The sequence below is a fragment of the Camarhynchus parvulus genome, chromosome Z (assembly GCF_901933205.1).
Source record: "Camarhynchus parvulus chromosome Z, STF_HiC, whole genome shotgun sequence".
Taxonomy (NCBI): domain Eukaryota; kingdom Metazoa; phylum Chordata; class Aves; order Passeriformes; family Thraupidae; genus Camarhynchus; species Camarhynchus parvulus.
In genome coordinates this window covers 47,063,405-47,091,111 of record NC_044601.1, presented here as the reverse complement: position 1 = coordinate 47,091,111, position 27,707 = coordinate 47,063,405, and the positions used below count along the sequence as shown (strand labels likewise).

The 27,707-nt window shown below is 34.2% G+C and overlaps 1 protein-coding gene across 2 annotated transcripts in view; it reads left to right on the top strand.

Moving 5' to 3' along the window:
- The window catches only part of AP3B1 (adaptor related protein complex 3 subunit beta 1), a 152,829-nt gene extending 125,787 nt beyond the window's left edge, over positions 1-27,042 (top strand). The window contains exons 25-27 of one of the 2 annotated variants that reach the window (XM_030968838.1): positions 8,059-8,156; positions 13,326-13,464; positions 26,127-27,042. In XM_030968838.1, coding sequence (XP_030824698.1) covers positions 8,059-8,156; positions 13,326-13,464; positions 26,127-26,280 — 391 coding nt within the window. In that variant the 3' untranslated portion in view covers positions 26,281-27,042. The remainder of the gene's footprint in view (positions 1-8,058; positions 8,157-13,325; positions 13,465-26,126) is intronic. The other variant, XM_030968839.1, reaches the window with a different exon arrangement.
- Positions 27,043-27,707: the final 665 nt, after the last annotated feature.

Here is a 27,707-nt window from a genome sequence, read left to right as displayed (position 1 = left end):
CAAAAGCACTATATAGGTCTACACTATTTAATTGTTTTTACATATTTTGAAGTAATGGATTTTTTATATGTTTTGTTGAAAGAAACACAACTTTCAATATTCAGTACAAAAAAAAAAAGGGATATTGAATAGACATTCATATTGTTGCAGTTCAGTTTAAGGGAAGCCCTTTGTGAAAGTTCTATACTTCTTCCTTTGGAAAATTTCTGTAGCAATTTGAGTATACTGCTACGAAGCAGAGCTTGTTCAACTGACAAGTTATTGGAGATAGCATGAAAATCCTAATAATAGAGATGTACCCAAGTGATTCCTGAAGTACCACTGCTAAAATAACATTTCTTGTTCTGGGGGCAAGGAGGTTTTACTATTGGATTTTTTCTTTCCATTTCTCAAACTTTTCCCTGTACAGTAGATGCTCCTGCATAGTCAGCTCACACATATTTGTACTTCCAGCAAAATCTCTGTGGCATGTAGTTTATGCACATCTCGCTGTTATAGCTGGTCTGTACGCTGTCTGCTGGAATTTGGAAACAGCTTTGAACTGTTGCCTGATATTTGTTTGGGAAGGAGGCTCCCTTTTAGGCAGTGCAGTTTCAAAATTGCTTCAAAATCATACTCTGACTCTCTTTGTCTAAATAAATTTTGAATTTTATAAGATAGTATCTTCTTGACAGTTTATCAAGCAGAAATATTATTTTTAAAATAAAGCAGATATTTTTCTTTCAAGTACGTAATTTCAGTCTACCAATGATATGATTTTTAACTTACACCATTTATTGCTAAGAGTCTTAGCAGTGATGAGGATAAGCAATGTAGCATAACACATTGATTTTATGCAGATCATCACCTTTATGTTTTGGGAGGTCTGCTGTATTACTGATATATAAAAACTGATTACTTTTTCCAACATTGCCTAGTAATTGTTTATTATTTTCCTATTAGACAAACAAGACAGATCAATATTCCTGAACACCAACCAGACTATGAGTAACATCACTGTAAATAGATTTGCCTCAGACCTCAGTGGTGTATTCATTTTAATGATTTAGACAATGTGAGTCCAATGACAAAAGCGCTCAAGCTAAGTTTAAAATTAAATTAAGAATAGGAATTGCTTGCTTTGTTCCTTTACTAATTGATAGGGCCTTGTTTCTCTGTTGTTAGCTCCTAGAAAATAGTATAAAAATAGGTAAAATGTTATTTGCATTAAATTTGCTATTTTACACTGAAAACTTATTTTGTTCAAAATCCTACTGATCTTCAGTATCACTGAAGAAACTGTGCAGTGTGATGTTTTGGGAGCAATGTCTAAAATAACTCAGCTGCATGCTCTGTAACTTCTTATACTTTTCAAAAAGCTTTTATCCAAAAGAAGGAATGACTTCTACAAGTTTGTCAAAATGTAGTTGAAATAATGTGCGCACAAAGGTGTCTATATTCTCGTATTTCCTATTAACATATCTCTATGAAAGATGTTGTCAGTTATTTTACATTTTTGCTAGAAGCATGTTCAGCAGGAAAGTGTTCCTGATCATAAGAATTTTCTTTACATTGTTCTAAGAGGAGCACTTTATCTTGCATCAAATGTAATTGATCCTGAAGCAGTGTAATCACAATTACTCACTTTCTTAATTGGCCTGCCCAAAATCAGAAAATGGAAACCGATCGGCAGTGTTTAAATCAATAGCTTTGTAGTAAAGCTTGTGGGGGTAGGGACATAGTGGTAATGGGTAGATCAATTGGTCTTAGATGCCAATCATGGACTGTGTGTTTTGCATAGCAAACACTACCCTTCAGCTTAGGGATGTGCTGTTATACTAGTGGTTCGATAAATACAAACTGTATAAAGAGAAAAACTAACATGAGTCATAAAATATTTAGATCTTTTTCTGAATTTGTTGTACAAGTCAAGGACAATGAAGGAGAATCTGCAATATAGAGGTTCAAAGGAATGAGCTTTGAAAGACCTCCTGCCCAAATACTATTTTTGTAAGCAAACCTTACCAAGATCACACATCTAATTAAAGTGAGGTGAAATGCCTCAACTTGAAAACTGTGCCTAATGCATTTATTTAGAATTTATATTAGGATGTTCACAGCATGTGTTTGTAAGGAGAACATATCTTCATTGTTATTTTTCTTATGCCACCTCCTTCCAGAGGCAGCTATTTCAGCCACTCTGGCGTTCTGCATGATAATGCCTCTCAAGCAGAAAGTTAAAGAGGAATAAATGGAGGGACTCAGCCTTTTAAAAGATTTTTTGAATGTTACTCTTTGTTTTTGTGTTACTTTGTTCTCATTTTGCAAGCAGGATATAAACAGTTTAGGAGTTTAGAGCAATTTGTTACTGGCTAACTCATATGCAAGGTAGGTTGCTACCTTGTTGAATTCTAGTTAAAGTTTAGTATATTCACCATCCAAGTAAGAGACCTGAGCCTTAGCTAAGCAGGTAGGCATCAGTTGAGCGGAGAAATGGTTGGAATGGATTCTTGATATAACAGACTATCTGCAATACTCCACTGACACTGGAATTACTTCCTTTTTTCCCCATGTCAGATCTTAAAATTTCCATGTCAGTGTGGTTTTTGTTGAATGCTTGAGCTCCTAGTGTTCACCATGTCAACAATCCTACCACTTATGTTATCATTATTGTCTTGCATGTCTCTGCTTTTCAGATATTCTCAACTCTTTCTCTCAGTTTACTAGTTTTTGAGATGTCTGAACAAATATATGGGAGCTTTGCTTTGTCAGAATTTTGCCCATGGATCCTTGTAATGAAAATATTTTAATCCCTTGAAATGAAAGACAAGGAAGGTTATAGAGACAGAGAGTTATAGCCCTTACATGCCTTTACTCTATTTTTTGTATATGTATTTAGCATTATGAATTTCTGTCCGTGTTTGTATAACTCAGTAGGCCAATCTCCAATTTTTTGTAGGTATGATGAATAACTAAAGGTGAAGAGGAGATGTCCTTTTTACAGCATTGAAAGCTTGTCTTTACCTTTTCTTTCTTATTCTTTTCATCCTCTCTTTCCAAATTACCTTAGTTGTTCCCAAAACCATGAAAGAACCACAGCTTTAAAGATAAAATTAAGTTATGGAGAGCCTGGTTCTCTTCTTTTTTCTGTTCTTTTGAAAAGTACACAGGGAGTTGTTTAGCTTTCTTTGAAACTGTTTGGTGTAGGGGAGATGTCCATACCATGCATCTCTCCCCCTAGTTTTGATTTTGCATTTTCTCTCCCTAGTTTTCTCAAGGTTTAAGTGCAAAAGAACACAAGCAGAGCTCCCAAGAAGAAAAATTTAATGAAAGCAACAGCTTTTGTACCTTTCATTCTTTTTCAAAATAATTAGGTAATTGGAAAATAGTGTGACATGACAGAGGTTTTTAACTGGTTACCTTATATTGGCATTTCTTAGTGTCCCAGTGTCATGAGAAGGGCCCTCTCTTTCTGATGAGGAGAGTACATACTCTTGTATGTCTGTTCATTTCATCTGTCCTGTACTATATAAAGAAAACATTTTGCTAATTACTCCAGAAGAGTTTGGTGTAGCAGAATCTAGCAATTCCTTAAATGAAGTAAATTCTGTGAATGAGATTTAAAAACTTTGTTCGATCTGTTCTCTGCAGGTTTCATCTTACTTTAGAAGCTTTTGCTCTGAATTTTATTTTCAATGGATGAGATTTTTTGCAGCATGAAATTTGCTCACTTCACTCTGTGTTGGTGTAGAAATCTTGCCAAGCAGAACTTCTACCTGCAAAGCAAGTAAATGAAGATGGTTGGTTGGGTAGCAGTCAGTATTTCTGTTGAGTGCAAGCTTGCATTCAGGTGTTGATGCTTCCACAAAAGCATCTGATTAAAATTATGTAGTGGAATATGTTATGGAATATATTAAAAGCTAATGTTAGAGATGCAGGATTTTCTTCACATCACTGTCACTTGCATTTTCACTTTTTTCTTGCTGTTTCCTTCCCTAGTGCTTTGTCAGCAGATCACCTAGTTGCTTATAAATGTAAGACAAGCAATCTGGTACTCTTCTCTTTATTTCATTACTCTAAAGTAGTCAGTTGGCCCTATTCCAGAACACAATTATGCCAAGATAAATAACTGACCTGGAAAAAACAAGGCTGGACATGAACAACTGCTTTCATTTGTTCTATTGCTTTGGCCTTTTTCTCATGCAAAAGCAGGATGCAGTCCTTTCCTTTCTTCAGCAAGACTAGGAGTCAAGTCCCCTATACTTTTCTGTTCCATATTTTGTTTTGCAGGAAATTAATTCTCTGTTAGTGTTTCTCTTCCTCACGTGTTCTTTTTTTTTTAACATGTGTGGAGATTTTTGTGAATACAAGACAAAAACAGTAAGCTGGTTTGGGAAAGATATATTCTGGGACAAGCTGCTGCTGGGAGTGAAACAAAAAAGGATAGTATAAAGAGCAAGAAGAATATTCCCACTCTTATTAGAATACTAATTTATTAAAAGCTTTGGAAGTTAAGACTTTACCACTGCTATTGTGGGATTTTAAAAGAAGTCATTGACAAGTGTTAGCATTATTTACTTCAATTTTAAAGAAGATTTTGCCATCACTGTTCTAAAGCATTTTGTTATGGTAGAGAACTTCTTTACCAGGAGCCCTCCAGAGCCAATTCTTAAAAAAAAAAGCAACTAAACTGAGAGGAGAGAAGGAATACTCAAGGGTTTCAAATGGCAAATGCTAGCTACAGACATGTGCAGAAATCTTTAAACTCCGCATCTTCTGAAGGGTTGAATCTTAGTCTTGCTGTGTCAGTTATCGTGGAGCTAATAAGTCTCCCTTTGTTCCTGTGGGAGCATTATTGTCTTTGTCTCTCTTTTGTTCATCTTGATGTGTGCATCAGAAGATAAATTCATGTGATACTTGCAGTTGAGTCATGGAAGTTATGTTAGTCTTTTAAAAATATAATATATACAGTTTAGTTTAGTTTAGTTTTTAAGGAGTTAGTAGGAGTAACGATGTGTAATATCATTTGCCCATAAGTTCACAATTAAATACATAACAGATTTTGCAAGCTACTGTTGGAAAGGTACTGTTATCAGACATCCCCACCTGTTTGATCATTTTAAAGCTTCCCTCCAAGAACTTCTCATTAATTATTCCTCTAAGGCTGTAACTTACCAACTTATTGCACATGCTAATACCAGAAAACACAGTCTTTAATTTTTGAAATCAAAAACCACATTCTGTTGCCCTGAGAAACTTTGGGTATTTTTTCTGGTAAGCTGCTTCACCTTGGTCTTTCAGGAAAGTTAAAATAACACCACCTGAGAGATGCTTCAGTGCAGCTTGAACCAGTTGTCCAGCAGATTTTTAAATGTTAATGTAATTTTTTGTATAAACATCATTTTTATTAATGAGATTCTTGAAAATATAAATTAATACGTTAAATACACTGAAATTTAGTTCACTCGGTGTTGGGGGAAGTTAAGTATTTGTATTCCAAGTCTCAATTTTATTCTCAAATTTCTTCATTAGATATCTGATGAAATCTCCATCTTTGGAGATACTCAGAGCTCAAATGGACAAGGCCATGAACAAAGTGAGCTAAGGTGACCCTTGCTTAAGCAGGATATAGAAACAGGTGATTTCTAATGCCCATTCATATTGTGGTTCTATGGAATTATGAAGTAACTTTTGTTAAATTAAATATTATGAGCTCTCTAATATAAAGATGTAATAAAAGAGATGCAGATCAACAAACAAAAGCTGTATATTTAATCTGTGAAGTGTCTGATAAAGAAAACCTATAAGGAAGGATGATTTTCTGTAGCTGAGAAAGAAATTTACTGTAGCACACTGGAATTAAAGTAATGCAAAGTAACCCAGATGCTGACTAAAGTGAAATTAAGAACAAAGTGGTTTTGAAGAACAAATAGCAATCAGAATTTCTATTTGTAGGCTATGAAGAGTTCGTGTTTTATCAAAGAATATATATTAGCTATTTATTCACTTGAGGAAATGGAAGTGGAATGTTTGTTAACAGCAGAGGTGTCAAGTGGTCCTCTTGAGCAGTTAGGGACATAAAAAATCTAAGCTGTACTCATGCTTTTATTCCTTCTTGTTGTGGAAATATTGTTATAAGCATTAAAGCAATCTAATAATTGATGTTATAAGTCAAGTTTATGTACAAATGGCATCTCTCCAGTCGATGTAGGACGTAAATCATTGTACACAAAATGGTTTATCTGTTTCATGCTAAATTATATAGAGTACATCTTGCTTAAATATGAAACATAAGATTGGTTGAACAATCAGTTGAACAGTGTCAATGAAGGTATTGTTGAAAGTGTTAGTCTTATAGTCCAAATAGTAGGTATGAATAGCAAAAAATTAATGAGGCAGTTGATTAAAGACCCTTCCATCAGCTCCTAAGATGATTGAGTTCTTAATCACTTTTCAAAGGAAAAATTAAAGAAAAATACTTCTTGCTTATTTTACTGTGCACTTAATCGGGCTAGATAATCAAACAATCCCTGCTCTTTTATTATAATAATGACTTTAGAGACAGATAGCATTTAAGGTAGTACAGGGGGGAAAAAAGTTTGAATTTGTTAGCTTTTAAAAGCAGCACTTAATAAATGATTTTTTATAAAGGAAGTACTGGGAGTTTGAAGGGAGTGTTCCCCTATATGTTTACTAAATAGCAGTTCTCAGAAAAGTTGGCATAAATGTCCCATTTTATTTGAACAGCCCATACTTGAGACTGCACTCATAAGCATAATTATAACACATCAGAAGCTAGAAAATAAGAACGTACTAGTTCCTAAGCATTTCCTTTTGTAAATGGGTAATTACAATAAGTATTAGAATTGTGAGAAGAAGGACTGTAAAATGCTTCTCTGTTTCCAGGTAGCTTGTCTTGCATCTTTAGGAGGGAGACACATGTGTTTTCTATATTATTGATCTATAGTGGTGTTTGCTTTCCATCAGTCTGTCTTGTTTCAGAACTTTGAAATTGCAGAGTTAGTTATAAAGTATCAGTAGCACATATTTTAGGTTAATTTAAATAACATGGATGTTAATGGATGAAATGTACTTTCCATTCTAATGATTGTATCATTGTATTTAAGTAAGATGTCTGAGGCATATCATCAATCAATATATATTGACTATTTGATACACCAGAAAAAAAAAGGAAAGTGTTCTTTTCTAAAAATTTCTCAGGCCTTAAAGCATTAACAAAGATTCTGACTGGATGTACTGATCCTGAATTGCTAGGCAAATCCCCTATGGTACAGTTAGTCAATGAAACATAGCAGGGTGAATGTGTCTTGAGTTCCTGTAGCCTTGAAGAAGTCTCGGACAAAATAGTTGGAAACTTAGAGAATTGAATGGATAGAGAAAGGAAGTTCACTCTATGATATTTATTTCTTAAGGAGAAATGTGTAACATTTAATAGTATTGTGTTTCTAGTGATAGAAACACAATACTATTAAACTCTACCATTAAAAAAATGTTCTGCAGTTTTCCAGTGTGCTTTTACATTAATCATGTGTGCTCTGTGATTTTGTTTAACTATACCAAATACTGTAAAATTGAAGTTATCAAAAATATTTCTCCTTTACTAATGTATTTATTGTTTGGCTTGTTTGTGGGTTTTTTCCAGACAATACCATCCTTTTGTCTGAAATTATATATTTTCTATGTTTACCCCCTATTTCTAGAACAGCTGTAGCTGATGACAGAATGCGTAACAGTTCTCTCAAAGGATTTGTGAAATGCACAATAACCTTTGCAAGCATTTAGATTGAGTGTGATGCTTTGTAGATCACAAATGAACATTGATTTGAATAAAAGTTACGTTTTCAGAAATGCAAGACTATGCCTACCACATTTGTACTGGAGAAAAATGGATCAGGTTTACTAATGTAAGAAGTTAGCTTTCAGATTTATAAGGTAGAAATCATACAGGTAGTTCTTATACTTTTTAATGATTTCACAAAAAATTTGAAACTGATATATGTGTATTTATTAATCTGTGTTGAAGCACTTGGTTGATTCTCTGTAATTTCTCTTTTCTAGCACAAAGGATGATCACTTCAATGTTAACATTCAACCCCCTGTTGGAGAACTGCTCCTGCCTGTCACTATGTCAGAGAAAGATTTTAAGAAGGAGCAAGGTGAGAAATACTTCAGCAGCTTCAGTAAATTTACTTGGGAAGAGAACTGCATACCTTTCAATTTCCAAGCATACAGAAGGTGCTTCCAGTTGTAGGTGGTTGAGACTATTAGTATTCATTCTGACAATTTCAAGTAGTTTAAAAGTATCTTGAGAAGGATGTGCCATGATATGATGCAGTCTTTAAAGGATCAAAGCCTACACTTTACCCTAAAACAGTCTTTTGGCTCAAAGACTTTTGGCTTCCCATCATGAAGTGTGAATGCCTTTCCTACCAGGAGTAAAAAAGAAACTTGTGATGCCAGCTCAAGGAAAGGAACCATTTATACATTGGTATTGCATCGGGTTTTACTATTCTTTATTCCAATACTAATTTTCAATACTGTTAATGTACCTGTTCCTTAGCTATTTTAAAGATTGTTTTAATCTTTTCGCTTTCAAACACTTCATATATAAAAACTACTTTTTTTGGAATACTGGTTTTTGTACTTCTGCATTCTACTAATACTGTGTTTTCAAAGAATTTAAGTCTCTTATACTAATCCAGACACAAACCCCCATAAGAGCTTTTAGTAACTTGAATATTTTATTCAAAATAATTAGAGAAAATTGTGCTTAGGTTTGACCTAACCATATGTTAAATGGAATAGTCAATACTGCTGTCCTTAATTTGGATATGATTCTTGGATATTTTAAAATATAAGTGGTTACATTTTGGATGCACTTAAATGTAGTAATGTTTACTCATATATCTCAATGTATGGGGATTTACATGTGTGTGTCTCTTCACATTGAGATGAGAATATGCCCATGGGATCCTGTCTCATTGCTCTGTAAGGCTCAGAAACTCAGTATATCCATCAAGGAGTCAAGAACACCAATGAGTAATGTTATGTATTATTAGTTATTGCTTTTGAGCATTTCTTGCTTTTGTGTTATTGAATTATTAAGAAAGTAGTTTAAATACTGTCTAGATAATTTGCAGTTAAGCTTATGGCTGCAGTGAAAAGTTAGGATTGTGCTTTGTTTTCATAACCAATTGATACTTATTTGCTGTTCTTACCCTTTGCTGGCTAAAGCCTGCCTCTCTGCTTTATACCTGCTCAGCAAACCAAGGTGAGTGATTGAACGAGGCTGTAGTACATTTATTTAAACTGTTCCCTTCTAAAAATTGTAGCTGAGGTTGTAGTGAAAAGAAGGCAGGTTACTGTGCTTCTTCCCTCCCTGTTTTTATGTTTGCTTGCTTTCTGATATTCTGATAGAGTTTTTGTATGCTTTACTGTGACTGAGGGCTTTTTTTCCTCCTGACTGGCCATACAGAACCATGAGCACATAGAAGAAGTGTACTTGGAGAATAGCTGTGGTCCTCTGTGGAGTTGTTGCCAAAATTCCTTTTTCTTCTGCCATTTTACTTCTATGGTTGTTGATTATTTGTCTGAATAAATCTGGCAGCTGTTTGCTATGTTTAATAGAGCAGAAAGGCTACTCTGAATAAAGCTATTTGAAAATTTGTTTATATGAAGTATTTGTAAATCCATGAAGGTCTCTTGGCATTTCTGTATCGCGTGCTCTGTCTTCCTGAATTCATTCTTTGATGCAGGACTTTGCAGGCTGGCAAATTTACTACAGGTTTAAAAACCTTTCCTATTCCATCGTTTTTCTTATGGATATCAGCTGTATCAGAATATTCTTGGTAACAGAGGTCTCAGTTCTACATTTTGTATTAGTATTTATTACAAAGCTTTAGGAACAGGTAGCATATGGGAAGAATTACTTTGTGTTCTTGCTAAATGAAAAATCCAAATAACAATAATAAATGTAGGGCAATTTAGAAGTTGGTATATGCTATTCTATTTTGTGTTTAACTTCAATTTGCGTGTATTCTCCAAATGAATCTGATTTATATAACTTGTTTTGCACTTGTCATGATCTTTCCTTTTTTTTTTTTTTTTTTTTTTTTTTTTTTGGTTGGTTGGTTGGTTGGTTGGTTTTTGGGGGTTTTTTTGTTTTGTTGGTTTTGAATGTGTTTCAAGTCCTGTGTCTGGAGATGCCTGGTTTTATTTTTTACCAAAACAGATAGCTAAAAAATACTGAAGGAATGAGGACAATATTAGAAATGCAAGGAGAGAATGAAAATATGTATGGGTTTTAAGGATTTTTACATCTAAATTGCATGTGTAACCTAATAAGAATGCTAAAGAGAAAATAGCTGGTATTATACTGGTATGTAGAAGACAATTCATTGCTACGCATCTTTATTCAATTACACTCTGCTGTTTTACATTGTCTGTTACATTTGTATATGTCCATTTTCTTCCTGATGGCATAAAGAGAGAGGAGCAGACAGGTTATTGAATATTCATGTCTGTGAAGGTTATCTGGTGGTAGCAGCAGAACCTCAAAAGCTGTTTTTGTCCACATGCTGTGCATGATATGCTTAGCTTTGCTGCACCATCTCCCCTTTTCTTTCTTCCTGAGCTCGGAATCCTCTGGTGAAGTAGTTCCCTGGAAAAGCAGCTGAGTTAGCGGTTGTTGTGATTGACAATTTGGAATGAGTGGATTAAAATGATAGTATTAAACACTCTTTACCTTTTTGCTCAAGTATTTTTTCTGATCCTTCAGGACTCGGAATTTTATACCCTGTTTTACATCGCATCCCCATGAGAAGTCGAGTTGCTATAGCAGGAATGCTGCATGAGTGGAACATTTACTGTTGGGAACTCTGTATCCAGATTTCAACTTGTCTCTTGTTTTTGAAATTCAGTAGCAAAACTCACTTTCCCTCAATTCAGAATAGGACTAGTCTTGCTGGCTAGCATACCTTGTTACCCATCACTGTAATTTTTCCAATTTAATCTTCTTTTATTATTTAAAATACATACAGTTATTTCATCATATCAGGTGGCTAACCCAGACTAGTTGCTGCTTTGTGCTCAGGCTAGAGTTTTCTTGGATTCTTGTGTTTCAAGCAATATTAAATGTGTCATGTGATTGTTATAGCTGGATATTAATCAGAATTTTTATGATGATGTTTTTATAATAGGCAATTAAAACTAATTTAGGATTTTTTTTCCTCTCAAGAGACATATTTTTAAATAATTTTGTCAACTTTTTTTAGAAATGTATACCTGAATCACATTTTAAAAAACCCAAGCCAACACCAAAACCCAATCTTGGTTAAGTAAACATATAGTTTACCTAATGTTATTAAAATTGTATATATAAAATTTGTTTTCCTAACAAGCAGGATGCTAATTCTTTAAATGGTTGGACATTTACTATTTTCTGGCCATTGACTACCCCAAGCAATCATATTTGATGCTCCTTAATTAGAGTAGCCTTTTTTATTTCCAGGTTCTTTTCCACCTCAGCAATCGAGACAATACATTTGCTTACCACGCTGCTCTCCTAAGTGTTCTTTTGCATGTAAATTAATCTTGATTCAGTTTACACTGTCATGCTGAGTGGTACAAATTGCCTATAACAATAAAACAGCATGAGTTAAAAATAAAGGGGGGTGAAAAAGCAGATTGAATGTGTGCCTTACTTGATAGGATGTTACTTTGCTTTATGCCAATACATTAGCCGACGATAATGAATCTTCTGTTCTGAAAAGCATGGTTTAGTTGATTTTTTTAATTTTACTTCAATGGAGCAGTACCTTGTCTTTTATAGAACAAGTTAGACAAACCATTAATGACAAGAGTGTTAAGGTTAAATATGAAGCAATGCATTCACTTCTCTGAGTGCTATCCATCTTTCCATTTACAGGAGCTTGACAAAAGTACTGGCTTTGTACAACATTTCCTTTAATTACATGCTGCGGGAAACAGGCTTTTAACATAAACATAGTTGCGTTCATTTATTCAGCATTTGCTCTTCAGTAGAGCTTAATGGAGAAGGTTTAAATCCTAAATAAGTACACATATCTCTCAGCAGTGTTATGTCAGTCCCCGTGCTCTGCTTAAAAGCAGTTCTAGTCTGTGTATGTAGTTTGAAAAGCTTTTGCCTAATAGCTAAACAATTTGAAATAGAATGTTCTACTCGAGATAAATCTGATTGTTATAAAAGTTGGATGACGATTTTTGTTCTCTTTCCTAAGTAACTAATATCCTATTATTTACTCATCAGCTGTTCCATTTTTACTTTCATATTTCTTATTCTGTGACAGCAGCACATTCTGGGGCAATAAAATGCTGGATTTATTTTTTTAATTGTTCTTATTAAGCATCTTGGTACTACTGTTTCCTCTGGGTTAGAACTGTATGTGCAGCCCTAAAACATTGGCCTTTTGAGACTTTTACGTTGTTTTCATTGTTAGTGTTGCTTCAGATGCTTCATATTTCTGCCTGAAGTACCGTGCTCCTTTGTTTGTCTGCATTTTCAGCTTCTCAACATACTGTAAAAAGGCACTCACAGTGTTAAGTTGTAGTTACTGTTGTGTTTTAATCAACATGAGCATCTAACAAATCATTCTTCTAAACAATGGATATTGATAGAAAAGCATGAGTTTTGTTAAAATGTCCTTGAATGTCATATCCTTCTGTACTTCTTCTTCATCATATGTTTGGATGTAATCTTTACGTTTCTGTTCCATTTTGTAGTCATAGTCAAATAATTTTACTCAAATTCTTTATGTTGATATTTTAGAGAGCTGGATGCTAACTGAATTTACCAGTTTCTAATGTGCTGACTTTCTCTTAAATAACTACATTGAACCAATTACTGCTATCTGAATTTAAAGATAATTTTTAGCAATTGGATATGGAATTATAATTAAATGTATGATTGAAAGATTATAAAGGATCTTTATATATGTTCTTACTTAAGCTGGACCTTTCCAAATTAGTTTTACTTAATATTTAATTTCTGCATTTGCATTCTTCTTTTAAATTAAGCTTTTTATGAGAAAAAAACTACCTTGGTTTCACAGTTGCGTTAGTATCACACATGTCATTGTTCAGCTATTACTAATTCGTTTCTGATAGTAGGTCATTGCAAGTAAGACATTAAAGTAAGGTAATTATGTGAGTTCTTATGAAATGGTTTTCTTGATAAATTATCTAACTTTTAATGCCTTGTTTTTTGTTTATATGTCTACTGTTTTGGTTTAACGCTTAATAAGAGAGCAAATCTTACTGTATTCATAATGAAATACTTAATGTTTCAGGAATGCTGACAGGAATGAATGAGACATCCACTACAATAGCTGTTGCTCCACAGAACTCTACTAGACTTGTAATAATTGAGAGAGTAGTGAAAGCAGCTAACCTGGGTGTAGTTCCTTCTGGTCAAGATAACATACACAGGTAAGATTGTTTGTTATTTAAAGTACCACTGTCTTTTAATATTAATTTGTTAGTTCAAAATTCATCAACATTTGATAATATTGGAGAAAATTTTATTACCTATACCTTTAAGGAAGAAGCTACCAAATTATACTGAAATATATAATACTAAGCAGATAGTAACTTGAGACTAAGTGCTCTGCAGCTCATTAATTGAGTGTGTATAGAACTGTCTAGACTTTACTGTACGCAGTTAGAGGAAATTGTCCATCCCTTGTTTTGTTTTAAAGGGAAGAGGTAGCCTTTTAGAGCACAGTACTTTCAAGAAGGTTTTGGGGGATTTTTTAACTTTTGTTTCTGTTTCCTATAGTAAGTAGCCTGCTCTAGTTTTATCATCTGTGAGGAGCAACTTGTTTTCCTACATTATTTTTTTACTTTCCTACATATATATCTGCAAACAAAAACAATTATCAGCCAGGAAAGTCATTGACCCTGTCAAATTTCCAGTTTTTACTTGTAGATTAATCCATTTCATCCAAATGCTATGATACAGAATGTGAGTGGAATTGATGCAATTGTTGGTTAATGACAGCTTTTGATGTGATTGACTCAAAATATTTAGTCCTGTGAATCTGTATGGCTTCTCACTTGTGGCAGGAATAAACAGGTTAACCTGGTCTTGAAATAAGAAAATTAATACATTTCCCTTACCATCTACTAAAACTGTTCACTAAATTCAGAATTATCTCTAGTCCCCCGAATTTTGTTATTCAATAAAAGCAAAGTATCTTCCTTTAAAGAAAACAACAATCTTTTGTTTGAAATTTTGCTGACTGAGATGGCTGCTTGAAAGGGTGAGAATTCTGTAGCCTACACAAGATTAATAACCTGATATTGTTGGATGTAGTCTCTTTTGCATTGCTGGGCAGTTGTAGTGCATTGTATTAACATTAACCCAGCTGGATTTTCCTATGTATTTGATACGGTTAATGATAAAATTCTGTTTCACCATAAAAACATGGCACAGCTAGTGCAATTGCACTGAAATGATTGTCACTGTTGACACCTGATCCTCCATGAAAGAGTCCTCATTTGTTGCATCCCTGAGGGATCTGTATAGCCTGTGTTCTCAACATCAATTCAAAGACTAGGTGAGAGTGTCAATCAAGAGAGACTGAAGTGTCTGCTGCCTACAGGTGCTCGCCATCTTTACCCTATCACATGAGACTTATCGCATAGGCATGGATTGTTTTGTTGACTGAGTCTCAAAAAGGCTCCCTAAAATAACAGCCTAGCTCCTAGCTCAGCCACACATTTCTTGGTTGTAGATAAGTTTCTAATTTGATGGTGTTTTCTTTTGCTCTTTTGGTTTCTTTTAAGGGAAGTTTTCCACAACAGAGTCTATAACAGTAAATATATTGAAGATGCACTTACTGTTAGGTACACTCCTTCAGAGACAGTGCTTAAAGGCATGTTTGGGACAAGCTGAAGTATTCAGAGTGCTTCAGAACATCATGAAATCTTCTTTAATTTCTTAGATTCAAAATACAATGTTTTCAGTCTGCTAGAATAGTTATAGAATAGATTATAGAATAATCCATCAAGCAAAACATATAATTTATAACAATTTAGGTGGCCTTTGAGAAATGCCCAGCAGTTGATAAGCATTTAGAAAACAGTCCTTTGTTTGCTTCACCATAAGTAAATGGAGTTCACAGATATTATGTAGTCATAATTCTACCTAGACTTTACTGAGCAGGAACATTACCTAATTGATACTGTGATAAACCTGTTAATCTTTAAAACAGTAATGATTCATCATTAAAGTAAATCCTAGGTTCACATGAATGAATATTTGAGATAGATATTAGATAATTAATCCTTCCAAAATGCTGAAAAAAATTACCAAAATAGTTTAGATAGATAGATATAGATATAGATATAGATATAGATATAGATATAGATAGATATAGATGTATACGTATATGTATCTAAGGGAAACATGTTTGGATTAAATGAACTCAGTCATGAGAGGAAACAAAATCAAATTTTTCTGGCAGAAGTCTCATGGATACAAGAATTGTGACTTTTATTTGATACACAATTTCAGAATAACAAACAGTAACCTTTTGTCTTGTCTAAACAGTTATGGATTCAATAAAAATACAAGAAAAGTGAATTTTCTAATTTTTATAGGATTGTCATTTGTCTTGTTTTATTGCAAGTGATATTGCAGAAAAAAAAATTACATCCAAAAACTTTTAGTTCATCATGCTGTTCTGTGAGGACTACTTCAGCTGACTTCTTGGAAGAAGTCTTTTTACACAGAAAAATAAGTACTGTTTTTTAACTGGCATTCTGCATTGTGCAGCATAAATTACATTAACCTATTAGTTGGTCATGCCCAATTTGAGTATTGCTGCTTAATGATGGCTAATGCCAAAAAAATTGTATTGCCTGGTAATGCAATATACTCATTCAAAATGAAATTGTACAGTTTAATACAAGTGCAAGAGTATCTAATGGACATGAACAGGTGTGTTTCATGGTTTCTTTCAGTCTAAACATATTCACATTCATGCTGAAGATGTTGTCATGCTGGTGGAATCCAATTATTGGTCCTTAAATTAATAACCCTATTAGGATTTTATTTTTGCACCAAGCAAAAACACTTAGAGCAAATATAATGAAGATTCAAAAGTAAATACTTGAAATAAATATCAACAGAGTAGCATACAGTCACCAAAGAAAAATGAAGTAAGTGAAAACAAATGTCAAATACATCGGCTATATATCTGAGCATATCATAATGTAGCAACACTTTCTTAAATGCATTTCTTTTCTCTCTTTACCATGTGGCTACTAAATTTGTGCGCTTAGTTACAGTGTAATAACTTAACTGTTAAATGAATGTAGAACAAATATACCAGGTGACATAATTGATTCTGCTTTAAACTGTCTTTTCTGACTGGTTTTTATTTGAAGTGATAGTTGCAAGAATTTTTAACTTGGTAGCATATAGTTACAGACAGATATAAGCAGACAAAGGTGCAGGTAAATATTTATTATTTGAAAAATAAATTTACTGTACTATTTTGCTTTCTTTAGAGTAGTTGTCTGATCTTCAATGGAGTTTATTCAAGGGCTTAGATTACAGGGCGTTGTAGGACAACATGAAATGCATTTGCACGTTCTTAATAGGATTTAGCTATTTTATGTATTGATCTTTCTTGCTTTTGGTAATAAGTGGAAACATTATTTCAATTATAAAAGGCTTCTTCTAGAAGCAAGAATGTGAAATACATTTCAAAAGAGAGATTTTCTTGAATTGGAAATGTGTTTTCTTAAATATTAAAACTTCTAAAAGAAGAGTTCTTTTTTTTCTTAAAATACTTTTTCACAAGACTGATTAGCGTAATTGTTGGAATATCCACAGCTCTTTTAATGTTCTAAGAACTGTTACTTGGTGTTGATAAAGTTTTAAAGAGTCAGCTGAGGCACCCAGCTTCTGTCTTTTGGTTCAGACCACAAGTGAGGGCACTGTTTGAATATCTGAAGACAAAGACACTGAAAGAAAAGTATTTGTTCCTGCAGGGAATTAAATCACTCTGAATAACTACCTTTAGGGAACAAGTATTTTTCAGTTGAAGTATGTCTGCTGCTTGTTGTCAGTGGACAAAGCCTATTAGGAGTTGTTCTGTCTTCAAGATAAGAGGGTACATAATGGAGGACATTTATTCCCTCAAAGTTGATTCTTCTATAGAACATCACTTGAGCTCCTGGTCTCTACTTGGGCAGTAACATTCATTGCTTTAGATACAACAATAACAACAACAACAAAAACAAAGAAATCCTGGCTGTTCTATTTCAAAATATGATGAGATGAAGGCATTATTCAAGATTTTCAGTCATATTCTATTTAACTGACACAAGCCTTATTTACCCAGAAATGCCCTCCATGCTAGTGTTACTTTCAACGTCTTGCTTATTCTTCTCAGACAAATATTCTAAAAGTTCCTCAGATCTCTTCCTCCTTTATTCATTTTCATCTCCTACAAGTATAGGTAGTCATCATCTGCTTCACTTTGATTATAACAAAAGATAACAGGTGGTGATAGAATGAAAAGACTAGTTGCAAACTTGAATCTTATAAAGACTTGAATGCTCTCATAATCCTCTAGAAAGTGTCAAAATATTGTCTACTATTACATAAGACCCTGTACATGAAGGAGAGGTGTTTCAGGCTAAATTGGCTTAGGAAAAAAAGTAATGGAAATACACAGAGAAGGTGTTTTTTCACTCTACCAAGAAAAATATGGTAAAGCTTTTAAAGTGTTGGCAGCAGCATATGGCAGAAAAATCTGTTCAGAGCAAAGATCACAAGCTGGATTTACTTCTTCACTCTAATTTTGTTTTATACTTGTGTGCTTCTATTGACGTCAGAGTATAATGTGCAATGGGATGGAGAATCAGGCCATCTTCAACTACCTACCTCTCTACCTTCTACTTCCCAAAGCATTTCCTAAATGGGATGCATCATACTACAGAATATTACTTATTTCAATGACCATGGCTCTAAAAGTGGTGCAAAATAGATCATCTTTTCCACTGTTTTCATTCTTGAAGACCACCTGTGCATTGCCCAATCAGTCAGTGAGATAAAACTCTGAAGCTAGTAGGGTGGATAATGAAGAATGAAGTTTAGTTGACCTCAACTTATTTAATAGTCCATTGCACTAGTTTGTTGCTGCTGTTGTATTCGTGAAGGAATCCTCAATTGCAAACAGGAAGTAGCAGTATTAGAAAGTGAGCATGGTGTCATATACATATCTTTGTTCTACAGTTCATCAGGATGGCTGTAACCATTGTCTTGCCCTCTGAGATACACAACAGCATTAATTTCAGTCCTCAAATTTCACGTGGTCAATTCTATAATTTCAACAACCCAATACGGGACAATCTGCGGGTTTGGAGAAAATCAAATCTCTTTCAACAACGAAGCTCTAAAGTGTTCAGAACAGCCATTTCACATTTTAAGATAGGGATTTTAATGTCTTTCTCCAATACAGTCGCAAAAAGTGGCGGTACTAACATCCATCTCTTCTTCCTAGACATGACCAGAACTTGCAGAGGGAGGATTCTCATCTCTTAGTGGTGTCATAGTGGACACCTGAATTAGCAGCAAGCAAGCTAAGTTTTAAACAAAGAAGCATGAAACAGCATTTCTGCTCATTGCTGGGGCAGGTCTAACCTAGCTCAAGCGCTGCAGTGCATGCAGTGACTGTGCAGTTCAGAGACCTACACTTTTAAGGACACTTTACTGAACCTTGTAGATATGTTAGTTTCTTGAGAGCTTGCTGTTAGTTTCTTCAGAGCTTGTACATTGCTTAGTGTAACCTTCACTATCTGATTTCTTGAATAAGCAATTATTGAACAAGATGTAAAATATCATCCCCCTGTCTTGTGAAGGCTTGTATTGCTACCCTTTAGCAAAATCAGAAACATACTGTGTAAATCATTTATTATGACAGTAGACACACTGCACTTGGTGAGAATCATACTCTGAGTAATATGAAAACAACAATACCAAATGTAGAAACTTGCATAAAATGTTCAAAATCCAGAAAATACAGAAATCCAAACTGTGTTTCACTAGCCTTTATTTCTCACCCCATGCATCAGCTTGACAGTCTGGTTTGTATTCACCCCTTTTTATCATTTTGCAACCTGTCATGTCCCATTTATACTATATTGGCAGACTGATTCTCAAAGGAAAGAGGGTTTTGTTTACAGACAATTTTGATTATCAGAGAATGTCGTGGTTAGTAATCAGTTATCCTCCCCACATCTTTTTAATCCAGCAACACTTAATGTGGGGAGAAAGGGTATGCCATGGCATGTTTGTGTAGGTACATTTGTACTGAACCAAACTCCATCTAATGGGGTCCACCTGGAAAATTTTTCTGTGTATGTCATCTTCCAATTTGCACTAAATTTGGAAGAATTCTAAGGCAGAAAGTTAGTAATCAGACCCCATCACCTTAACATAACAACCTAACAACTGCATCTGCTTCCAACATGTCTGCTGGAAAGAAAAATACCCATCTATTGAGGATAAACTCCATGTATAAATTTCTGAGAAATATAAATTCTTTATAGTTATTCGCTTGAATCAGAGTATATGTTGTCAGTAGCTGATAAACAGGTCTATAAATCCACAAAGACTTTTTTAAAGGCCTTTTCTGTTCTGTGTGCAAGCACACCTGTTCTAAGATTTTTTACTAAGCAGTTAGCCTGTTGGAGAGCTCCAAGGAAGTGAAATCAACATCTGCTCCTGCAAAGTAGCTCCTTTGATGCAGTTACCTAAGACTGTTTTGCTTCTGTAGTTCCTTAGCTGAGGGGCTCAGTCTTCCTGTTCTACTCTTCTAGAAAGCTTCAGTGGGTAGCTGTGTAAATAAACTTGTAACAGGCATGCAGCTTTGATTTTGCTTCATAATCTCTCAAGTAGGAATTAATTAGAGAACTAAATAGCCTAGGCAAAACAGCTTTTCTGGTAGTCCTTAGGTGTAGGAGACAGAATTTTAAATGGAATAGTAGTATATCCATGTCCACCATTATTTCATCTTTTATTTTAAGCAGGACTTTTAAACTCCTAATGTTTTCTTGCTTTATGATGGAAGTAATTCCAGCTTTTTGTTTTTGAGGGTTTGGTTTTGTTTTCTTTATTTAAAAAAAGAAAAAAAAGGAAAAAAAAAGCCCAGCTAGGCTAACTAATTATATTTCTTTAAACAGGCAGAACTAGAAGTCTTTCTGCTTAGTAACTATTCTTAGGTTAATTTTTTTATTAATAGAGGAAAACAGAACTGAATTTTATAAGTATGAAAGTACTCATTCTGTGGTTCCTCATATTACTCTTCCTATTACCATTATTCCTTAATCAAGCCTAATCAAATCCTTAATCAAATCCTAATGTTCCAAAAGCTTGAAATTTTCTCTCTGCTAACAAAAGGGCCCTGAGTATACTAATACTGTTTTCATGTGTTATCATCATATCAAGATTTTAAATAACTGGTGTAAAATACTTGATCAAGAGAATGCCTTCACACAGAATCATTTTAATGCCCTTAACACATAGATATATATAAATGTATTAAGGAGCTTATATGCAAATTGCAAGATTTTAAAATAACTTTAGGAAATTAAATTTGGTCTTAACATTAAAAGTATGTGAGTGAGTCATTTTAGATACGCTCTTTATCTGAACAGATTGTTCTAGCCTGGTTTATTTGCTCTCCACTAGAGGACAGCACTGCTTTTGTATCTGAATGGTATAAAGTGATAAGTATGTGCAGCATTTTCTTTGAAAAACAAACAGGAGCCCTTTGAGCCAGTTATTTAAACAGAAAATGCTTAACACTTTAAGAACTAACTGAGCAGAAGACTGTCTTTGATTGTAAAGATCTCTGAGTATCTAATATTTAATATTTTAATATCATTCTATAAAATAATCTACTTTCTTGAAATTAAATAATTTTCCTGCAAATTCAAATTTATAGCCTGTTTTAAAAATAGACTGAGTGTAATTCTCAAGCATGTATCATATTAAATGTCCAATTCTGTAGGAAAAAAAAAAAAAAAAGAAAGAGTGAAGTATATGAAAAAACAAAATAGATCAAGTATTGCAGTTAAAATTTTCACGGTGGGAGGACCAAATATTTTGATTCAAGCTCTTAGCTCATTGAAGTTTAAGGGAGGAGATATAAATACCTACATATAAAAATGCTGATATTTTTAAACTAATGATAAATTTGGAAGATGATAAAAAGTTCATGCAGCATTTTTTTGAACATGTGGAGTAGTGCTGTGTATCGGACAGTAAGTTCAGACTACTCACTTGCATTTCTGCATTTTTGTTAGAGGTACAGTGCAGGTGCTTACTGGAAACTGAGGACAGACGTAAAATCTATTTTGGCAATACAAATAAACATGGTAAAAATATGTACATTTGACTGCAGTTTATTTTACAATTTTGATATTTTATACCCCCTGGAAAAATAGATAATTTTGGAAAATAATTACATTATTTTAATGAATTAAGTATTTTGAACAATTTGTTCAGAGATAGTGTTAAAATTGCATTAAATATGCAGTGAAAAAGAAAGTCACATTATCGAAATATGATTTTTAAGGTAAATAGCAATCAAATTTTATTAGTAGTAACCAATGTTAAAAATCACCAGATTAAGTTCCTTGTTTTTGTGGGAGTGTTTGTGTTTACAGTTTTACTATTAAGCTCTCTCTATCCCCAGGTCAGAACTAATACCCAAATACTTCCTTTTCACCTTCTAAGACTTACTCAGAGAATGAATACAAGTAATTTTTTTTAATGCAAATAAATACAAGTAGCCAATTTTTAGATGAGTTGTTATTTATAAGGTGAAATCTGTACATAGCAGAGCAATACGAAGATTCAGAGTACTGAAACTATAAGTGTAAGGATCTTTGTTGTCCAGTTGACATGCTGGAAGCTCCTTTGTAGTTATTCATTCTTATATTTACAAATTGAAGACTAATTCACAGCAGTATTTTTTTTCCCTTTGAATATATTCATTGCATAACTTGATTACACATTTGTCAGCTTTGGACTAATTATTTTTCTACAGCTAGGGCAGGGCATTGCATCTTCTGATTGTCTTCCTTACTAATAGGATTCTGTCTGCTTCAGCAGGCAGTAATTGAAGGCTTCATGTACAAGATTTAAAGAAAGGGCCGAGGAAAAAAAAAGTTTTAACCTCCATGGGCCATTGTCACTCTTTGTGGTAAGCAGTAGAACAGAAAAATAAGAAAATTTAGCTTGAATATAAAAATCAAAGAGGAAGAAAAGCACTGGACAGGAGAGAGTGTGTTTTAATGCTGTTGAATTATGTGTAACGAACCCGGCTCTGCTGTAAATATCCCGATTTGCACTTATTCATAATCTGATAGTGACTGTCCAGGCGTAAATTTACTTTCTCAGATGTTGAACTTTAACCAGCAGGTTTTAAGTGAGTCAGTCTGCTGTTGTATATTCACTGCCACTGAAATTTTCCCCCCAAAAATGCATCTCTTTATAGTAGCTATATTTTGTCTACAAAAAAAGAGAAAATTACTCCCAGTCTGTATTCAGACTAGTCATCATTGCAAAGTCAGTGTTTGGCAAATGCTGTCACATTTTAGTATCTGACACTCTGTGTTTTCTCTTTATATCAACTATATATCAAATTTTTCTCTATGGTTATCATGAACAAATTTTATTTTCATTGGAAGTCACGGAGACTGTATGCTTTATTTTTAACTCCTGAAAGACTGAGTTGTTTTCTAAAAATATATAGTACTTCATTGGTGCTGAATTTGTTTCTTAATGTATATTTCCTTATCTACTGCTAGGTACTACATTTATATAAAAATAATGTGTTAACTCCTTCTCTTTTTTTGCATGTCACATATGCTCAGAATATTTAACATTCTTTCTAAAAAAAATAAATTGTAAACGTTCAGAATATGCAAATATTTCTCACATTTTTTGTTCCAATCTGTCTTGATTTTTTTAAACAGGAAAAATACTAACAGCTGCAAATGTTCCTGAATGTTGTAATGTTGTAAAATCAGATTTAGAATCAATATTATCACAGAATTAAATACTGCATCATAGCAGAAACAGACATCTTGAAGCTATTAGTAAATATTTGGATTTGTTTTCCAGATGCATTCTCATTTGCTTTGGTTTTTTGGGGTTTTTTTATTGTTTGTTTGGGATTTTTTTTATATTTACAGATGGATCCTTTGTTGCAACAGAACCATGCCCATAATACATGTCTTATGTTTAGAGTTGTCCACAGGACAAATTCATTCTTTTGGACCTACAGTCAATCAATGTACATCTTGGATTTAAATGTATCACAGTGCAGTTTTCAAGGCTTCTTAAAGCCAAATTTCATGTTGGTTTATTGTCTTTTTTGGTTTAGTTTGGGGATTTGTGTTTGTTTTTAATTCAAATTCTAACCTACAAAGTGAAAAATTATTACTGACTCGGTAATAATTATCAAGAAGAAAATGAAATTTTCTCACTGAGAGTGAGCACATGTTATTAGTGATTAATTTTTTGCTGCTGAGAGATTTTTTTCATGCCTTTCTGGGCTTCCCTAGTTATTTAGTTGAGCACAACACACCTTTTTTGAAAATTCTTGAGGGTTTATGGTAAGAGTACGTAAATGCAGTAGCATGTATTTAGTTGAAAAAACAGCTATTAACTAAATCCTTCAATGACAGTGTATTTAAAACATCTAAATAACTGACAAACCAGCTTTACTGGCAGTGCCAACTGCTCCATCCTGTTATAATTGTATTCAGTTTTACAGATTATACAAGTGTATTTATAACTCTCCTTAGAAACTAGATTATATTCCCTATTCTAAGGAACAGATTTTGGTTTCCAAAGTTCAGAAGCAACAGTAAACCCGCTGAGTGGTTCTCTTCTATACATGCATTTTTAATGGTGAAATAAGTCTTCCTGTTGCGGTCCAGTTCTTCCTTCATCGGTGACCATGGATAGAAGCTGATTAGCTGCTGCTAGTTATGCGTATTAACACTTTGTAAAATTACCTGAGTATCAGGCCCTTTGCATCTTGCAAACCACATACAAACTCACATTTTATTGATTTTGTGTGGTTTGTTCAGGGCTATGGAAAGGTACTGTTGATCCCCTAGGTGATTTTGCAAATTCACATGTAAAAATATCAGCACAAAACTCATCTCTCATGCTTTGGACCACCTTGGCTTTCCCAGAACGCTGACTTTGTATCGCTTTCAGCTTTTGATAAAAGAGGGTAAAATCAAGCCTCGGGGCTATGAAGCACAGCAGGAGTGCCAACTAGCAACCTATTTATGCGCATACTCAGAGATAATCTGCTTCTGTGTTGTCCCAAGGCATAACTGTTAAGTAAATAAAGTGACTAATAAGACTATTGTTTCTATAATTATCCCCCTGTCGAAGTCAACAAGAGAAATATTCATCTTCTACCTTGCAGCATAAATAGATAAAATCATTGATATAACTAGCTAAGTAGGTAATTTTTGTACTAGTAATATTGTTTTATAACCTCCTATTAAAAAGAGAGGTCTTTGAATGTATCAGTAATCCAGACAAAAGAAATAGATTGACCTATGATGGGTGACATTAGAAAAGTGCCTCATGTTTCCTTAATTAGTATAATGTGTTATGAGATTTTGATATTCTTAGTTTAAAAAGAAAAAAAAAAGACAGAAATTACTTCTCGTTTAAAAAGAACCTGCTTCCTGCTTAAGTGGCTAATATTTTAATTAAGTCTGGAGTGAAGTTTTTTGAGTATCTCCCGATAAACTCCCTCCTTTATGTTGATGGTAATTAAACAGATCCCCAAGGGCTTGGGTAGGCGCTTTGCAAGGCCCATGCTGATTGTCAGACAGGAGACACTGACCAGTTGGTTTGCTCTTGAATAGCCCGCAGCGTGCTGTCAGCGCAGCAGTTTGATTTTTCTGTATTGTGAGCTGTTGTCAGGGCTAACTGGGTCCTATTGTGACTGAAGATGTTGCGCAAATTGAGGCAGATGGCTCTGATTCAGACACGTGTCATTCAGAAAGAGGAGGGGAGATTGGCCCTGCAAAGTGGGGTCAGACGGGGTTACAGACCTGCTCTACACTTGTTAGTGTTTTCAAAAGCCCATGTGCAGCAACTTTGTTGTTGAGAAGTAACCAAGAAGCGGGGAGAGCATGTTGTGCTCCTGGTGGAAGATGGAAAGATGGACGCTGTTGCCATCCTTGCTTCCTGTCTCTTGGGCCTGGCTCTGCACACAGAATGAATTAACAGGATTGACAGAAGTTCATTGTGCCTAAAATGGCTTTTCAGTCAATTGTGGTGCTTAAAAGGCTAGTTTTGCTTCTAATTCCATGTAATTAGTGGGTTCTTCATGTCTTGGAATTTAGTAATGGTGCATTAGTCCTAACTTTTGTCTGTCTGATTGGTTAGTAGTTTTTTTATTTCCTTTGTAGGATTTTTAATAATTATAAAATGTTTAAAAATATTGGCCACATTTTTGTGGTTCTGGAGATAAAAATAGAATAACTTTGTCTTGCTGCTACTGTCATTTCAAAGTGATTGTTTCATATGTTTATAATTTTGACTGGTTTTAGTTTGAATTAATTTCTGGGATTACGGGAGGAGACATATTTTTGTAAGTACAATAGTTTGGCTTTTTATATATGTTCTACTACATTTAACATAGTTGTATTGTCTTTGGGGCACCAACTAATGAAAACCCTTTGAAAATTCTATACAGCTGTAGTCAGGTTGTCAGTGTGTATGAATATTGAAGAATCAATATTTACATTAAAAATTATTTAAATAAGATTTAGTTTGTACTCCTAAATACAAAATTTTGCATGATGCTTCTTTGCCCTTATAAAATGCAAAAATATTTACATAAATTATGCTTGAAGAATTTGTGGGAGGTGTTATGGTTTATCCCCTGAAATGCATTTATGAATTTAGAAGTATTTTATTATATTTGAGCTAATTTAACTCTTGCAGAAAGAAACATTAGCAGTCTTTGACCTTAAGATCCTCAGTGATTTTTCTCTTTGCTTTTTTTTTTTCCTTTTCCCTCCAGGTTTGCAGCTAAGACTGTGCACAGTGGGTCACTGATGCTAGTCACAGTGGAGCTGAAGGAGAGCTCTACAGCACAGCTCATCATAAACACTGAGAAAACTGTGATTGGTTCTGTTCTGCTGCAGGAGCTGAAGCCTGTCCTGTCCCAGGGGTAACCTGCTTACATCTGGACTTCAGAATCTGGCACACAACAAAAGTGCCTGGCATCCACTACTGCTGCCTTTCATTTATAATAATAGCCCTTCCATCTGGCAGTGGGGAAAGAATACACTCTTGACATTCTTGTCTTCTGCTTTAGAATGCTAGTGCGTATCTATCATGTATGCAAGTCCTTTCCTTTTTTTCTGCTTGCTAACCAAAGAACATATATTTTACTGTCAGTTATCTGCGCTCTTAAAGGTATTTCCCATTTGTTCTACCCTAGTCCTTCCCTCTCTCTTCCCTTCCCCCACCACCTTCCTTCCCCATCAGCTTCCACCCCCCCCATAGTGGACAAATATTAGGTAATAAAGTTCAATGGAAATCACATTGCTTGAAAACTGAGTTCAAATGGCAGGTGGGTTCCAGCAACATACACAATGAGTATGTGGTTCAGAGAGAATTTTGGTGTGTGAAAACACAGTAAGTACAGCAAAATGGTTTTCTAGAAATGTTTGTAAACCTGAACTCATCTACTGAGAACATTGTTCCTACCTACTGTGATTTTCCAAATATTTTGTTAAGATGCTAATAAAGTAGTGCCTATGAACAGAGGCTCCCTCTTTCTTGTTTTGGTAGAAAATTGATAACAGACATGTTGGTATTGTATATACCTGGTTACCTGAAGTAAATATAAATGAGGTGGACACTATACACAAAGCAGCAAATTGTTCTTGAAAAAGTAGCCAATGTTTGTACTCCTGTGAAATTGTCTGCTATGCAGTTACATTTTTATTAATAAACAAAGCCAACACTGCCTATTTTCAAATTGGCCTTCTCATAAAATACTGATTGAATTGTTCAAATGTGTATTAAATGAAATACTGATAGTTAGACTGTTGTGGCAAATACTGTCATCTAGCTTAATGAATAGTTCAGCTTTATTTCAAATTTCTTTTTAAACTAGACTAAAACATTTCCCAACTTTGTATAAACCAGGGCTTGAGGCAAGGAGAAATTCATAGCCATATCAACTGAACTAAGCTGGGGAAGACCAATAGCCTTGTACCACTTGGTGTACCCACTTTTCTTGGTACAGCTCAGTGATTTTGTCAGGTCACTGATTTCGACCTTCCCTTCACATTCTGGTTGCATGGCAGGATGGAAGATGCTGAGCATTTTCATTTCTTATCAGTTCTCCTCACTTACCAAAATGTTTTTTCCTAGTAACTCATGGCTCTGCTACAGAGAAGATACTTGAATAAGTGTAACCTTTCTCTGTCACCAGGACCTTTGCATGGTCCTTAGATGCCCGACTAGTGCTGTTCTAGTTTAGAATTATACAAAATGCTGTTTTTCAAAAATGTTGTCTTGCTTCACACTAAATTCTTCTGAATTTTTTGTTAAAATTTAGTAGAACTAAAAAGAGGCTCCAAATGCTAAA